Below are 17,444 nucleotides of genomic sequence, written 5' to 3'. Positions count from 1 at the left end.
TAAGTTTTCACAAAATTTCCAAATCTTTATTTTGATCTTTTTCAGGTCATCACTCATATAATTCAATTATTTTCACAATTAATCTACTGTACCTATGTAAAAGCTCCATACCCTTGAAAATTTTATGAAAAGTATATTTGTTTTAATAAGAACCACAAACATTAACTCAAACATAATAATGTATTTGCAATCTGCCTTGCAAGATTGTGAACTCTGAAAAACAAAGGTTATATCTTGTGAATTTTTTTACCACTATAAATTTTCAGTGTCTAGGATGATATATGAAATGTGGTAAGCATTTAATAAATATGTACAGAATGAATGAATTTAAATTAAGATGGAAAATTTCAGAGAAGACCAGACAGTGATAAAGCAGGCAACTAACAAAACAGTCAAGAGAACATGAGATGGCCATTCAAAACTCTAGGCAAATTAATACAAAAGAATGTATGTTGAATCAATACCTTAATTTCTAAAATAAAGTAAAAAAAAAGTCCACATTTTGGGTTTCATACATTTACCTATAAATAATGAATAACTGCATTCAATTTCCCTGAAACTGACTTATTAAGAAAAAATACATTCACCAAAACAATTATTTAAAACACTATTCAGGGAAAATACATAAAACCATCAAAAATGGGTTAAAATTATACACAAGAAATAGAAAAATATATTCCATTTTAAAATTAATGAAAGCATTTAAAATATTTAAAATGGCAATAACATATCTATATCAGACAATACAAACATGAAGATTACTAGTTGAAATATGAAAAGACAAATTCTATTTCAGATAAAACTGAAATATAGTTTTTTCATCTTTCCAGATACAAGGATCTTCTGCCATCATGTGGAAATTTTTGAAATTACACTTACACAAAAAATTACCTGACTAGTGATTGTTTCCCAACATTAGAAAGAATGAATCCAGTTGTAAACAAGGTAAATATTCTTAGAAGAATTTAGTGGAAAAATGACCATGAACACCTGCTCCTAGCTTCTCTCTCCTTCATAAGAGGAAAATAGTGTTCATTATAGCAGAAACAGCATGACATTCATTTACTTTTTTGTTTTCAAGACAGCAATTATGACTATTCTGGATCTCTACCAATTCATGATCTTAAATTCCTTAAACACTCTTTCCTTATCTCTCCCCCACCTTAGGCACTATTAAATGGAAAAAGCAGCAATGATATTAAGCAACTTTAGTCCTGAATAATTAGGACCACAAAATGCCTGATAAAAATTTTATAAAAACCAAAAGCTTATTAATAGCTACACAGCATAACAACAATAAACTGAAACAGCTATTCACACATTCATATGCCTAGTAACTTGACAGTATATCTAGATAAAAAGATGAATTTAAAGTGCTTGAAATAAGCCTAGTACCCTATAAAATATACTGAATTCTCATATATTTATGAAATACAATTTAAGAATTCCCATAATCAAACTAAAGCTTTTGCTAACCTATTCATCTTTATAAAGACTATAATTCACACATTTGATTGGTTAATTTTTTTATTTGGTTTTCACCTGAAAAATCACTCAATTTATTTTTTTTTAGGAAACCCTCCCACACGATTTACTGAGCACTTACAATAAGCAAACTACTGTCCTAGGAGCTTCAAAGTACACAAAGATAGGTAAAATAGTTTTTGTCCTCAAGGAACTTCCCATATACTAGTGCCACAAAGGAAGTACACAAATAACCGTAATACAACGTAGAAAGCATTAAGTACAAACACACAAAAATAATGTTTTAGGAAATTAGAAGACATAGAGTTCTGCTTTTTACTGTAAGACGTAATCAAGAAAGAACTGACAGTAAAGGATTAGAGCTGTTTTGAAAGACATTTTAGGATTTGGCCATACAGAAAAAGACAGGAAAACATTTAGGCCAAATAAACAGTGAGAGTCAAAACAATTCAAGGCCACATTCAGAGAGTAAGGCTCAGCTGAATATGACTGGAACACAGAATACATGGCAGAGAATGTTGAGATGTAGGGTAGGCAAAATATACTCTAGTCATATTTTGCACAATTTTGAACTCCAGAGTAAAGACAAGCTAATGGGAAACCAATCATGGGTTTTGACAGGACAATAAGAACATGATCAAAATTGTGTTTTATAAGCTGACAGTTAAGAGACTAAAAGCAAGATTATTTATGAAATTACTACAAACATCCAAAGGTAATGAAAAATGGAGACAATAAGTCACAAGTCTGATATGGTTAAAGGAAACAATAGGATTTAGCAACTATTTGGATATGGAATTAAGTGAAGGAAGAATTAAGAATGAAATTACTAAATTTGTTTTCAGCACCCTCAAAGCTCTGTCCAAGAAATCTTGTCTCCTTCCTATCAATCTCCCTTCTCTCCCACACTAGAGCTAAAACAGCTAACATTTATTGAGAATTTACTATGTGCAAGGCAACTATTATGCATCTATTATCTTATTTAATCCTTAACCTTAGAAGTAAGTATTGTTGGTATTCATTCCCATTTTACTGATGAGGGAACTGAGGCTTGGAGTGGTTAATCAAATTACTCAACATCACATAGTAAGTGGCTGGATATTAACCAATGTCAGATCATTATTAACGTGTTAGCTGATAATAGTTTAAAATGGAATCTTTCACAGGGATAATTATATGTTAAAAAGAAGCTCAAAAAGATCCTCAAACGGAATGGCAAGTGACAGGATAGACATATTAGGTAGAGAACTGCCTAATCATAAATTCCATGGCTAACAGAAGGAGAAGTATTCCTCCTGGACTCATACTACTCATCATTTGCCCCACTGCCAAAAAAGACCAACATTCTCAATTATTACTCTTTAGGGTACGAGTCTCATTCTATCTTATACAGACTTGTAGCCCACTTATAAACTCACCATGTATACTCACTTATAAACTGACCATGTATTCATTTCTGCATCCCCTGAAAAACAGTAGGCACTAAATGAATGACTGAATAAATTCAGTTGGGCTGCCTCTGTCTAGTCCTACCTGGCACAGTGTGACCAATATCCTCACACAGGTCAAGGCCTACATTTGGAACAATACCTCCATGTCCCACGTTGAACTTGTTGCTGAAACTTCTGCTCCTGATTCTTTGCTTCCTTTCTAATTTTTGACTTTAGTAATGTCCTTTGGATTATTCCTGACACTCAACTTGTTAAGGCCATGAAAAAATGGCTGGTGCTAAATATATACAGGGTGTCCCCCCAAAATGTATACACACTGTAAAAGCTGATAGCTCAATTTTGAAAATGAAATATATTCTAATAAACACTGCCTTTACAATTATTCAAAGTGTGTATACACATTTTTTGGGACACTCTATATTAAAAGAGGTGTTTCTCCTGGATCCTAATACATTTCCAAGGGTTCTCTAACTCAGTGACTTCTTCCTCAGCAAGGAAAGGCTTGTTTCCATGGAACCTAACAGTACCCATGTTAAATCATGAGGGTTCTCCTTTGACTGACTATCCAAGAGGCTGTGCAGAGGATCTGAGAGAAAGGATCAAGTTCCCAATGCTGTCAGCTTTAATTTGTATATACTGTACTTTCCCAGAGAAACAATATAACAAATAGTAATTAGCTTCCAGACAGCCCTGCAGGAAAAAGTCTATCTAACCACAGTGCAATTAAAATATTATACGACGATATTTTTTCATTATAAGTGTACCATATTTATGCTATATTATGAACTAAATACCTGTTTATGGTTAATTCTAGTAACAATATTTCAGTATCCAAACTGAAAGGAAGGTGAATTATCATCATTAGTCTTTTCCCAGTATTAAACAGATTAGTAAACTGGTGGGTATCATCAAAGTACAATAAGTAGAAAAATAACAAAACACATAATGAAAAGTAACATATACATCTACTTCTATAACTACAAACTAAGATCAAGTAAAAATTTTTAAAAACACACACAAAACAAAAACCAAAAAACACACAAAGCATTAAGATTTGGGATTCCAGTTATGCTTTCAGGAAAGAAAAGATAAAACTTACTAAGTAACTGTTTAAACTTTGTATAAGTTCACACTAGCCCTGTTACTATTTAAGAAAATATAGTTTAAAAAGAGACTGTAGTTCAACCTTAACATGGGAACTCTTGCCACCCCTTAATTTAGGGTGTAGAGCGTATTTAGTTGAAAAGAATAGAACTAAAATAATCTAGCTTATCTCGTCTATCAAAAATGCCAAATCTGAATTTGTTCTTCATATCAAACAGGGATTAAATATTCTTTTTTTTCCAGACGACACACTGACATTTGTAAATAAACCCTATTTAAAACAAATTTGATGTATGCAAATGCAGGTTTATACAAAGAAACAAATTATGGGCTGAATATTCCCTTTACAAAAGAATTCACTAAAAAATTTCTTTAAGTAGTAAGCTTGCTAGTATACTTAAAATACTGTTAAATTTTTAAAATTTATAAACAACTTTTCTGAAATATACTCAGTATAAAAGTAGTTACAAAACTACCAAGCTTCAAAAGCTTCTACTATTCAATCTTTGTCCCAATAGCTTGACAAATCTAGAAGGTGAAACTCACAGATTAAATACAATAGTTGAAAATGGCATATAAATGTATATTATAGTCCTGGTTGGTGTAGTGTGTTGATTAGTGTGTCATCCCATGCACCAAAAGGTTCCACGTTCAATTCCCATCAGGGCACATACACTGGTTTCAGGTTCCATCCCTAGTCAGGGTGAGTGTGGGTGGCAGCCAATCGATGTTTCTCTCTCGCATCGATGTTTTTTTCTCGCTCTCTCTCCCCCCTCCTCTCTCTGAAATCAATTTTTAAAAATATGTATAACTGTTCTTAAATAAATACTTTTATAACTATCCTAATAGTCATGAAACCCAAGAACCAAAGAACAGAGTCTGCTTTGCCTCCTTTGTGGAGACAAGCAGCACAAAACAAGAAAATTCCAGAGATCCCCATCAGTGTTGCAGTTGTTTTTCTTCTGCAGTTTTCTAAGTGCTCTAAGATGTAGAAAGCAATGTCTGGAAAAAAGAAATCCAAATTTGAAGATCCAGAACTGGAGCATTTTGGACCAACTAAGGGAAGCAGGAAGGATCCTAATGGCCCCAGGTGGCCATTACTGGGGGACATCTTCCTGTTCTGTTCAGAGTTCCACCAAAGACCAAATTCACAAACCCTGGTGTCTCCACTGAAGACCAAATAGATGTGGAGTCATCTGATAGCAAAAATGCAGCCTCACCATATGAGGTGGTGAGGCCGAAGGAGACAGATGAAAAGGATTGCGCTAACTCAGGAAAATCCCATGATGCAAAGGAGACAGTGTGTTGCCTGAAAACAGGACCAGGAGGAAGGGGAAGAGGCTGACAGGCAGGAGGGAAAGGAGGGGAGGAAACAAACCACCTCCACAGGGATTCCAGAGGGGAAGCACCGTAACATACTGCTTTGGGGTCTCTCTGACTTCATTAGATTTAATTACAAAATTAGAATAAAATCATATTGCAGTTTCCAAAAGCACCTGAGAAATTTGAAGTGATTTACATGAAGTAGCCAAGGTGCAAGCACCCTGAAACCATACAGAACTTACACATATTTCCAAACATTTGTTTCTCACTCTGTGCATCTTGCTCTTGGCCTTGTAAAGGCATTTAAAGACGTTCATGGCAATTTTTTAAAGTGGTGTTAACTATGATTATCAATTAGAAATCCTGAATTATCAATTGCACATATCTACAGCTTATAAAATTAATAGGTAATAGACAAACTATCAAGGCCCAACCTGGTAAGTGTGAGGCAGTGAACAAGATGCCTTTGGAAGGGTGTAGTTTAGACTAAGCGCTGTGAAGTCAGACCCATTGATGCTGCATGCTGATGCTGTTGCAGTGGTTTCGTATACATATGTATTTACCATGCCATCTGCTGCCATTCTTGGTTTAGAAGGGAGGAAGTTCTTGTGAGATGTGTATAGATTGTATTCAATAGAATAGTTTTTAAAAAACTATAGACCTCTTCATCTTCAGAAAAGTAGAGTCACCACATCGAAGTCCAAAAACCTTTGCTACTAAAAATACAAAGAAATAGTAGAATGTTGCATATTGTATGTTTATAGTGATGGGAAATGCTTTTTTGAAAGAAAATGAACCATTTATTTATATATATTTAAGATCTATTCAATAAAGTATAAATATTTTAGTGTTTGAGAGCTTAGAAATCAAAATGCAAGTTTTACAAATGCTTCCAGTTCTAGTGATTTAGGATAAAGAGCAAAAACTTGTAAATAAGATAAATATAATCCTCCCTTGGGAATTAAGCTAGTTAAATCAATACACAATGGGAAGTATCTGAGTTCTCTCAGGCCCAGAAGTCAAATTAGGTAGCTTAATCAATTGACACACTAATAATAATAATAATAATAATAATAATAATACTTTGACAGAAAGAAGGTACTTAAAATAAAAAATATAGTAGTACAAACAGGCAAAGTTGCTAATATGTGTTCAGCACTGTCCAGGAAAAAAGAGCAGTGAAGCAGGAGGACCCATGATGTTTTCCAATGTAGACACAGTGGGGCCTGATGAAAACTCTCTCATGCCTACCCATTTCCTGTTATTTTAGTTCATGTTTACCAGGCAACCTTCTAAACACTAATTCAGTTTCCCAAAAAGCTTAATAGTAGTCCACAATTCCTTACTTGCAATTTTGAAGTCAAAGAAGTTTCAAAAAAACAAAAACTCCTTTAGAACTTACCTGACAGCAAATCTTGACCTAAAATAGACATGAAGCCTTTATTTACTATACTTAATATGAAGTCAAATGTTTTGCTGCAGAAATATTAATGTATTTTATTACAGGGTATACCACCCCAGATTCCACTGGGTGTTTCTTAAACTGCAGTAATATGCTTTATTACCTTTCTAAAATCTAAAAGTTCCGAATTTTGAGACATATGAATGAGGATCCCTGGATATATTCTGACTCTTGGAAAATGAAAGCCCCATTCTCCAGCCCCACCCACAGAAATGAGTAAATCGGTATTCCAATTTATATTTTAATAATAAATAAATTTAGTGTGAATCTGATGCCAGTAACTGATTTTCTCTGGGTATTGGTAAAGTCTAATTCCAGATCTACAAGATCAATTACCAGGACTTACAATCACTATCCCAAGTGGCACATACCTACCTAGAATTTCTTTCCTAAGCCTACAGTTTCTAAGCCACCAAGTAAACCCGTTTACCAGTCTTCCATTCTATCTGAGTGACCTGTCAGAAGACAAACCAACAGTTAACCAACCTCCCATCCCAATCCAACCTCCCTGTTAGCCTTCATGCAATCTTCTACAATACTTAGAAAAAGGTGAAAAGTTAAAATACAAGAGATTTTTAAGTTATTAAATAGCAACTTAATTTTGCTCGTATTAAGTTACTGGAGAATCAATGAATAGCATTTAAGTATGACCTCTAAGAAATTAAGCATGAGAAGATTTTTCATGTTACTTAAAAAGAATACTATATCAGATGGTTCTTTTCTGATCTCAGTTTAGAGCCCTGAAGATTTTAAATATATCTTCTAGTGGTTAGGTAAAAAAGAGTAACTAAAGTTTAATTTTGAGTCTACACATTTTTTTTCAGCAATATTTTATAGTTTTCAACGTACAGTTTCATACATCCTTTGTCTGAATTCTCCCTTAAGTATTTCATAGTTTTTTATGGTAAGTGGTATTTTTAAATTTTAATTTCCAAGTTTTCACTTTGAGTATACAAATATAGTTAATTTTTGTATATTAATCATATATCATACAACCTTGCTAAACTGACTTGTTAATTATCTATTTTTATAGATTTCATCAGATTTTCTACATAGATAATCATATTGGCTGTGAATAAAGATAGTTTTATTTCTCTCTTTCCAATCTGGACGTTTTTTATTGCTTTTCTTGTCTTATTCCAGTGGCCATTTACAATGTTGAATAGAAGTCTACACATTTTGACTTTTTTTCATTTCATTTATAAAACTCAGCAAGAAATCATATAAAATATATAATTGGCATCATTTATTTAACATGAAGAAGTCTAAGTTTAACCTACAAAAGTTAAAGGGCAAAATTAAGAAATATAAGGTGCTAATATAGTATTTGACTCACTGAATATATCTGCCTTAAGTGTTTTGTGACACAAAACTAGTAGCAAAACTACTAAGTGGTATATTTTTTAAAATAACATCTATTGGCTTTCTTATAATTACTAAAGGAACACATGATCTTTGCAGAAAATCTGAAAAATTTGAAGTACAAGGAAAAAAATGGCATCCTTAATCGTATTACCCAAAGATAAACACTGTTTACATTTCATTGTATCATCAGAAGTTTTCCACATTATGAATTCTTCTAAAACACCATTTCTAATAGCTGCATACTAACCCACCCATCATATGGCTATATTATAATTTCATTCTTCTTCCATCATTGGATATCTATCTACACTGCTTTAAATTTTTCACTATTACCATATACATGAAGCACAGAAATTAACATCTTTGCATATGAATCACAGAATGACCTCTTATAAGAGGTCATTTTGCCCATTCTTTTATTAAAGCTGTTAGTGTTTTCCCTACCCAAGCAAAATAAGCTCTTTTTATATTAAAGCTATCAATCACATGTTACATTAATCCCAAATATACTCTTTGCCTTTTTGTTTTAACTATTTTTTATTTTTTAATTCAGAAGGCATAAATTTTATGTTAATTATAACTATTATAAAGACAAATAAAATGTGCTGTATTTTTATTACCCATTCTGTTACTGTAGTAGCACATAAGCCTAAAACTAACAGAAAAGATTAAAGAGAAAAATCAGTGGTGCTAACGAAAAGTGTAAAGTTGGTTAAGCTATTTGATATAGTAGTTTTAATTCATCTCCTAATAAAATTATATCTTGGAGGTAAAAGAGAACATTTTGGTCTATCCCTGATTTCAAGGGTAAAATACTATTTCCCCTACTGCAACAACTGAGGCTCAAATAAACCTCCCCAACATTACACAGAGAACATATATGCCTGACTAGTACAAGAGTTTAACAGTAATATCACAGCAACTTTGATTCTTATTTCATTATTGAAAAAAAAAATCTTTGAGAGAGAAATGTGTGGCAATTAGCATCGTGGGCTAAAAAGCATTAAAAAAAATCATAACTTAAACATTTATAATGCTAAAGGTATAAAAGATAAAAACTTGATTAAGAAGCTTTCCTTTCCCTTAGGAAAAAGACAAAAAATGAAGAAGAAAAATCAAATATACAAATAAACTGTAGCAAGCAAACAAGCATAATTTAATATATATATATACTCATTTTACACTGAAAAAACTTAATAGCTTTTGGAAACTTAATTTCCAAACCTTAACTAGACTTTCATGAGGTAAGAGCACAAGATTTTTGTTTCTCTAGCAGTGTGATACTAAACAAGTCATTTTATTTTTATAGGCCTTAGTTTCTTCATCCTTAAAATGAAACAAACGCATACTTCCGGCCCAAGATGGCAAACTGGAGAAATCACAGAAACTTACTTCCTCTCCCTACCAAAACCTCACTGAATCAATACCAAAAATATTTGTTAAATGAGTAATCCATGACTAGGGGAACAAAATGGAGCCATTAGCAGCCAAGAAAGTACAACAAATTTTTCAAGATGTAAAGAGGAATGAAACTAAACAGCTCAGATAAAGGAAGCCACAGTTTAGAATACAAAACAGAGAATATAAGGCCAAACTGCCAGGACCAACTGAACAGAAATACCAGGTAGGTAAGGAAATCAGATGTGAAAATCAAATCCAAGGGAAATTAATTGAAACTCTGTAACACTGAAATTTTCCAATCAAAAAGACCACTTATATGCAGAGCTCTCAGTCAGTTCTTATTGTTTGACTTGCAAACACAGACAGATAACCAAATTCACAAGATATCTGAAAACATGAAAGAGACCAAAATACAATTTTAAATGTCCCCAGAAGAAGAGATAAAGAAATAAATATATTGCTCTTTAATATAAGCCCACCTATACTAATTAATTTTTTAACTACATGTACACATTGCACTGATTTTTTTTAAAGTTTAAGTGAATTAACTGAAAAAAGTATGAGTTTACTAAAGCAATGTGAAACTGCCTTTCAGTCAATTCTAATACTCCCTATGTAAAATTTCAGACATTTATTCTTATTATGCAACCATAAAATATATTTATTTCATAAAATACTAAGTAAAACCAGTAAAATTCATGTTATACACATATAATCCTTTACCTTAAATTCTGTGCAAAAATTTACTTCAAAATTTTAAGACTACATGTTATGTATACACACACACACAATACACACAGAGATCTGTTTTAGAACCTTAATCACTAGCATATTGATGTTGTCATGTTACTACCATTATTTTAAATCTGTAAACCCCACCAAATTTTTAATCATTTAAACAAAAGGAACATACCTCTATGTTCCAATAACATGACATAAAGTTGATAATATATGCAACATTGATCAAATATTGATGATTTTTTTAAAAACACCTTTAGTTACTTTATACATAAGCATTATTATTACACATCTCATGACATCAATAAAAGTTAAATGTTCCTAAACAAGAACATCTTAAAAGCTTCACTAAAAATCCAAATGCTTCAGAAGTGGGGAAAAAAGAAACATTTTATGTTCCAAGAATACACTGTTTCACATCCTCTCTTCTATCCCTTTCCAACCATTGGTTACCACCAATATGGCTAAATTTTTTTAAAAGGTAAAGCTTAGTGTAGAAAATATACATGTGTGACACATCACCATTCAATAAACCATCACAAAAGCACTACACTGAATAACATCCAGAATAAACAGTACAACTGAGAGGTCCCCAAATGACTGGCTCATGCTTGGTAGATATGTCCCCCCACACATGATCCATCGACTGAACAGAGAGGTAATTCATTCCTTTTCTCCCCCAAGCTAAACACAAACTACAAATCAGGATGTTCAAAAGCAACAAAATGAGGTTCTCAAATTAGTTAAGAGAGGCGTACAATTATAAAAACTGCTAAATACCCATCCAACCCTAATTATACTAAGTTTAAAAAAACTCTAAATATAGGTGACATGCAACTTAATCATACATTTTTTTATCTGATGATCCACTTCAAAGTCATAAATAAGAAAAAGATGCCCCATGTGAATTACAAATGGATGGTTACATTAAATTTGAAGCACTTCCTCCTCTCTAAAACAAATACCACAAAATAAAACAAAAAAGCAACTGTTATGAGATCTAAACTATCACACGAATCTTTTTAAACATAATCAAGAAGGAAAAAAGTATGCTCCTTTGCAGAAGCAGTTAGGACAACTATGTACAGAAGAGAACAGAACAGTTCCAGCATTATACTACCTGCATTCCCTTAACTCCTAAATGGTAGTGGTCTACCTCTGACCACCTTGCCCTATGATATACCCAACCTGGGCACTTTCATCCTCACCTCTGAACCAACTACAGATAATAAATTCCAAATTTCTATCTCCAGCCACAATCTGTCTCCAGAGTATCGGACCAATGTACATCTCAGAACATCTCCACTTGAATGCTCTACCAGAATCTTTAACATAAAATGTAATACCCTGAATGCATTCCCCACCTGCTCCTCCTACATACCTATTCTGGGTTTTTTGTGTTTTGTTTTGTTTTTAATATATCTTTATTGATTTCAGAGAGGGGAAAGGGGGAGGGGGGAGGGGGAGGAAGGAGGGAGAGAGAGAGAGAGAGAGAGAGAGAGAAACATCAATGATGAGTCATTGATCAGCTGCCTCCTGCACGCCCGACCAGGAGTGGAGCCCACAATCTCTCCATGTGCCCTGAACAGGAATCGAACCCCGATCGCCTGAATCCTAGACCCCCACTCAACCGCTGAGCCACGCCCGGCCAGGCCCTATTCTGGCTATTGGTATCATGTTCTGAAACCTGGGAGTTATTCTATCCCCCTTCCCCCACTAATCCTTTATCAGTCACCAAGTCCTATTCTACCTTAAAAAGGTCAACACCTAAATCCATACTCTCCATTCTCAACACCTCTATCTTGGTTCAGGCACAAATATATTTTGGAACATTACATCTCTCCTAAAAGTTCTCCCTACCTTCAGTCTGGCTAATTCTTCAATCATTCCTTTCTATTGCTGCTAAAGTAATCTTTCTAGAACATAATCTAAATCATTTCCACCACTGCTTAAAATCTTTCAACAATCCAAAATAAAAACGGAATCCTTAGCAGAATATTCTGCCTCTTGCTACCTCTTTAGCTTTATCTCTTCCTAATCTCTCATATAACACACTAAGTTTCAAACACATCACTGCACATCCTGGAAAAAAATCATATGTCTTCTTACCTCAATACCTCTGCATGTTATTCCCTCTTTCTAGAAAGTCTTTTTCTTGACACTTTCAAGTAACTTTCACTTGCTCAGGCTCAACTTGTGGCCTTCAACTTTATCCATTCCCTTCTTGCTCCCATAGCAACTAACAGATATCCTTTCATACTATTTTATAATTGTGAATTATATTCTACTAAATTTTGAATGAAAATAAAATATTATTCCCTTTTGTGTCCCACATATGGAGCACTTTGCCTGGCAATAATAAGTGATCAACAACTACCTACAGACCATTTATGCCTTTTTGCTTTTTCCAGAAACAGAACTTCCACTATAAACATCTCCCAACACAGAACAAAGCAGCTACTTAAAAATAACAGAAACCAGTGAAGAAAGCAATAGATATAAACAAATGGGGAAAAATTAAACACACAGAGTCTCTTCAGAGAAGCTCCTGGGAGCTCACTATTTTCTACTCTGTCTCACATTCTATCACAAATATGTTTTACTTGCTATTTAATTTTCAATGCTTACTCTGATCTCCCGGAAAGTAAGCAGTGAGAAGTTTCTTCTCTCCACAATTTCACAGAATGAAAAATTGAAGGGATTACCAAAATCAGCTATACTTCACAACTGAGCATAAACTTTTAAAAATGTCATAATAAATAAAACCCCTGAGCTACCCAGCCCCAATTCCACTTCTAATAGTTGCCTCCTAAAAGACCTGAGAGTGAGACTGCAATGGATATTTTACCAACCAGTTATCAAACATTCTCCCTAACAGACTCCCAACATCTCATCTGAATTTACAATCTTTCTCTTATGGTAGGAATTATATAAAATCACTGTTTACTCTGTAAATGTGCATTTACTTTTTTTTCCTAAAGATAAAATGAAATACTTTCCTCCTACCTAGCCCATTGGTCCTCGAACAGAAACTTTCCCAGCTCAATTCCCTCTAATATTGGCTACAGTTGTCTGTGGTCACAAAGGGAATAGAAAACTCTCCTAATACTGAGGCCTCTAACATTCCCAATCCTTCCCCCTTTCTTCTCTCCAGTGGTACCCAACTTTGCCCATTAAGTAAAACAAATTCCGAATCAATTAATAAGCAGTGTTAGAAGTGTGAGAGAATCCCAGAGATCAAACTCCACGTAGCACAGTAAGTCCACAACTGTGTCACTCCCAACTAGCATGATATAAACATAAGTACCAAGCTTATGTAACTCAGGTAACCTGTACCAAGTCTGTAATCATTAATTGTGTCACTGTCAATCAGCTTAATATAAACACAAGTATCAAGCTTGTAATAAAACTGAGATAATGTGTACCAAACTTGTAATCATCGTTTACCAAAAACAATAGAAGTCCATGCTACAGCTAGCAGTATCAAGTATACCAACCATAAATTCAGTGTTTTGAAGAATACATGGGGGAGAACGACGTAGAAGGCCAAACGAGGGGTATCACTCTCCAGTATCACTATCCTGGCCAGGTTTTTCTCCCCTCCAAGTCATTTGGAGTCTTCTCTAGCCCTCATCCTTGGAAAAAAAAAAAAAAGTCTCTCTTGGTAGAATCCACAGTACTTCTTCTAACTGCCAAGCTTAGACTGACCTGCCTTGCAACTGTGAGAATTATTATTTTATCAAAATAGATCATTAGGTTTAAATTTATCTTTACCCAACTGCCAACTCATTAACTACAACATCCTAGTCTCATGGAACACACTTTTGTACATTCCAAAAAATAAGTAAAAATGCTAGATCAGTAGTAACAGGGAAGAACAGACAATGCTTCCCTACAGAAACATTTCCATTTAATAAATTCAGAAGGAATGAGGGAAACAAAGTCACTGTTGGGACAAAATTGCAAGATCCATCAATGAATTCTAAAATTAGTTTGTTTGCAAAGTTTAAGGAGAAACAGGATATCTACATAGCCTTAGAGTATTTTCCCCAAAATACGTATTAATTTCAAAAAGGAAAAAAGTAACTTTATAGTGGAGAAACCTGGCAGATATCACCTTAATCAAATGATTACGGTTAACCTCACCAGTAATAATAAGTCATTGATACTGTGTGCCCTCCGACATGATGTATTGAGAAGGGCACATCACCCTTGTGGTATCCCTTCCAATAATGCATAACACCAATCTAATCAAGAGAACACATCACACAAACCCAAACTAAGAGGCATTCTACAAAATAGCTGACCAATACCTTTCAAAAAAGTGTCAAGGGCATGAAAGATAAGAGGTTTGAGGAACTGTCATAGACTAGAGGAAATTAAGGAGACTGGCTGACTCAATACAATATAGGATCCTGGACAGGATCCTGGAACACATTAAGAACATTAGTGGAAATGGGCAAAATGTGAACAAAGGCTGTAGTTGATTTGTACTGTAGCAATGTTAATTTCTTAGTTTTGATTACTGGTTCTATAAAACATTAACATAAGGGGAAGCTAAGTGTAGGATGTATGGGAACTCTGCACTGTCTTTGTAACTTCTGTAAGTCTAAAATTATTTCGAGAGATTTAAGAAAAAAACACCCAAAAAGTTGAATTCCTGATACCAAGCCTCCTAGGTTGAGCAACACATTTTTTATTTACCCAGTTTTTTTAATGACTCTCTCCTCCAGCCTACTATCAATTTATACTGAGTTCCTATTCTTTCCCTAAAGAGCTTCCAAGTTCTTATACTTGTTCTTATACTTTAAGACCTCTCAAAGTATCTCTCCCTCTCCCCCGCCTTTCTTTCTTTCTATATATCTTTATTGATTTCAGAGAGAGGAAGGGAGAGGGAGAGAGATAGAAACATCAATGATGAGAGTCATCATTGATCAGCTGCTTCCTGCAGGCCTCCGACTGGGGATAGAGCCCACATGCCAGGCATGTGCCTTGACCGGGAATTTAACTGCAATCTCCTGGATACTAGGTCAATGCTAAACCCCTGAGCCATGCCCAGCCTGGCAAAGTGCCCTTACTTCTTACCACCACAGGGCTAGACTATCCTTCCTATCCTGTCACAAACTGACCTGGCTTAAAAGATGTCCCTTATATACCTTAATATCTTAGAGTGTCATTGCAATTAACAATTTGCAAAGTGCTTTTAAACACATTTACATACAAAAATTTGTAGGTGCGTATTGTAACTAATTATTTCACAGGTAATAAGAAAAATTAAGTGTCTGACATTTAATAAATGTCAGAACCTGAATCTGAATCCAGTTCTTCTGACTCCAAAACCAAGTTACCGTATTAACAAATACCAGTCTGCATTTAAAAATATTCAACTTCCCTGGCTCCAAACAGGCTAATTACACCCGAGACACATGATATTTAGGAAAGTTCTAAATTTCACCCCTGTCCTAAATGTCCCTCTTGCAAGCTTCAATGGTTCTACAATGAAGAATTCTGGGATTCAGTGACCAGGTTCTGTGTTCACCCTAACCTTCACCATTTTTTAAAAACAGACTTCAGTCATCTCTTCAGCTATCAACCTTTTAGGCTGAAGAATCACTTACCTCTCTTCTTATACAAACACTGCTTCATGCTTTCCAATAGCTGAGATGTCCCTCTAACCTCCAATTCCATTCACTTCTTAATATTTGCAAATCAGAACCAGGGGCAATCCTGCAGGGTCCCCAACCCCACGAAATACTCTGAATATCTTCTTCCTTCACTCAAAAAAGGTGTGTGGGGGGGAGGAGTCAAAGGGCTCATCCCTGATGCACGTGTCCGCCTTAAGTTTAGCGCAAGGACGCAGGGCTACGTAACAAAGTCACGTGACTCGAGGCTCAGGAGAAACCACCTTCACCTGACTCAACTGACCAGCGTTTTCCTCCTTCCAGGCTTGTAGACCCCCAGGCTCACCTGATTTCTGTATCAGTCAACCGAGAACGTTAAGACTCCACAAAGCGCCCTGAGGTTTAAAAAGTAGTAACTATGGAAACAAGCCTCTAAGTTTGAAAACTCAGAGGTAATGAGAAAACCATTACTTAATTAATAGGCGCTTGCTCGGGGCAAGGCACAGGAGGGTGCCCTTCAGCTCTCCGAGCACCCGGCGGGGATTTATTCAATTCTGTCACCTCCCGTCCTCGCCCCTCCGGCGCCTGGCACCTAAAACGGTTGAAATGAAGGGGAGACGCCGCTGGAAGGGGTTCGGGCCCAGGAGGAACCGTGGGGGAGAGACGGGCTCCGGAGGTAACTCTGGGAATAACTTTGGAAAACTTTTGCGCTGCTCAATTCAAACGGAACAGGCTGCCGCTGCGTGGGACCGGCCGGGACAGGCGGTCTCTCGCGGGGACGAACCGGGACACCCCTGAGGGACCCCAAGGGTGTTGGGCGAAGACAGGGGGACAGTCACTTGCCTCCCATTCCTCCAAGAAACGTCGGGCCTCGTCCGAACCAACCGTCTTATGTCTCCTAAATTCGTCCTTCACGTACTGGTCGCCGAGGGCCTTGAGGTCCGGGGGCAGAAAGCGGTGCAGCAGCAGGATGCGCCGATACAAGGCCCGCACGCGGGCGACGTGCGCGCCCGGCATAGCGCCGCGCGGGGGCCGCACACCGCGCCTGCGCACGGGACGGCGCGCCGGCTCCGCGCCGGGTGTCGGTGAACCCGAACCCGGGCGGAAGAGGGCGCGCGACCTCCGTCCGGGTTGGTCCGCTCAGAAATCAGGCCCCTCCGGAAGCCCGAGCCGCGGCGCGTGCGGAAACGGGCCGGTGGTTGTCTGGGCGGGGCGTGGAGGTCGTGGAGTCGCGTCCGCAACGCGGTTGCTGAAGGGCAGCGTCCGGGTCCGAGAGGGCGCTGACCAGAGGACTGGCGTGGGCTGGTTGCCACCTCACAGCCACACGCCCCATCATCCTTTTACATTGATCTTCCTCCCTTCCCTCCTGATAAAGGCCTGAGAAATCCTGCGTCTCCTCCAGGAAGCCTTCCATGCTTAGCTCGACCCGCTTCAGGCTTCTCACAGTGTTCCTGCCTTCTGCGAGAGGGATCAGCGTGGGATTAATCTCTGCAT

General features: G+C 36.3%; 1 protein-coding gene across 1 annotated transcript in view; it reads right to left on the bottom strand.

Moving 5' to 3' along the window:
* The window catches only part of SDHAF3 (succinate dehydrogenase complex assembly factor 3), a 34,733-nt gene extending 17,747 nt beyond the window's left edge, over positions 1 to 16,986 (bottom strand). The window contains exon 1 of the mRNA XM_016218770.2: positions 16,794 to 16,986. Within this exon, the coding sequence (XP_016074256.2) occupies positions 16,794 to 16,967 (174 nt within the window). The 5' untranslated portion in view covers positions 16,968 to 16,986. The remainder of the gene's footprint in view (positions 1 to 16,793) is intronic.
* Between the last annotated feature and the right edge of the window lie 458 nt (positions 16,987 to 17,444).

Source organism: Miniopterus natalensis, chromosome 10 (genome assembly GCF_054644295.1).
Source record: "Miniopterus natalensis isolate mMinNat1 chromosome 10, mMinNat1.hap1, whole genome shotgun sequence".
In the NCBI taxonomy this organism is placed as follows: Eukaryota; Metazoa; Chordata; class Mammalia; order Chiroptera; family Miniopteridae; genus Miniopterus; species Miniopterus natalensis.
The sequence above is the reverse complement of the archived record's forward strand: the minus strand, read 5'-3'. Positions and strand labels throughout refer to the sequence as shown.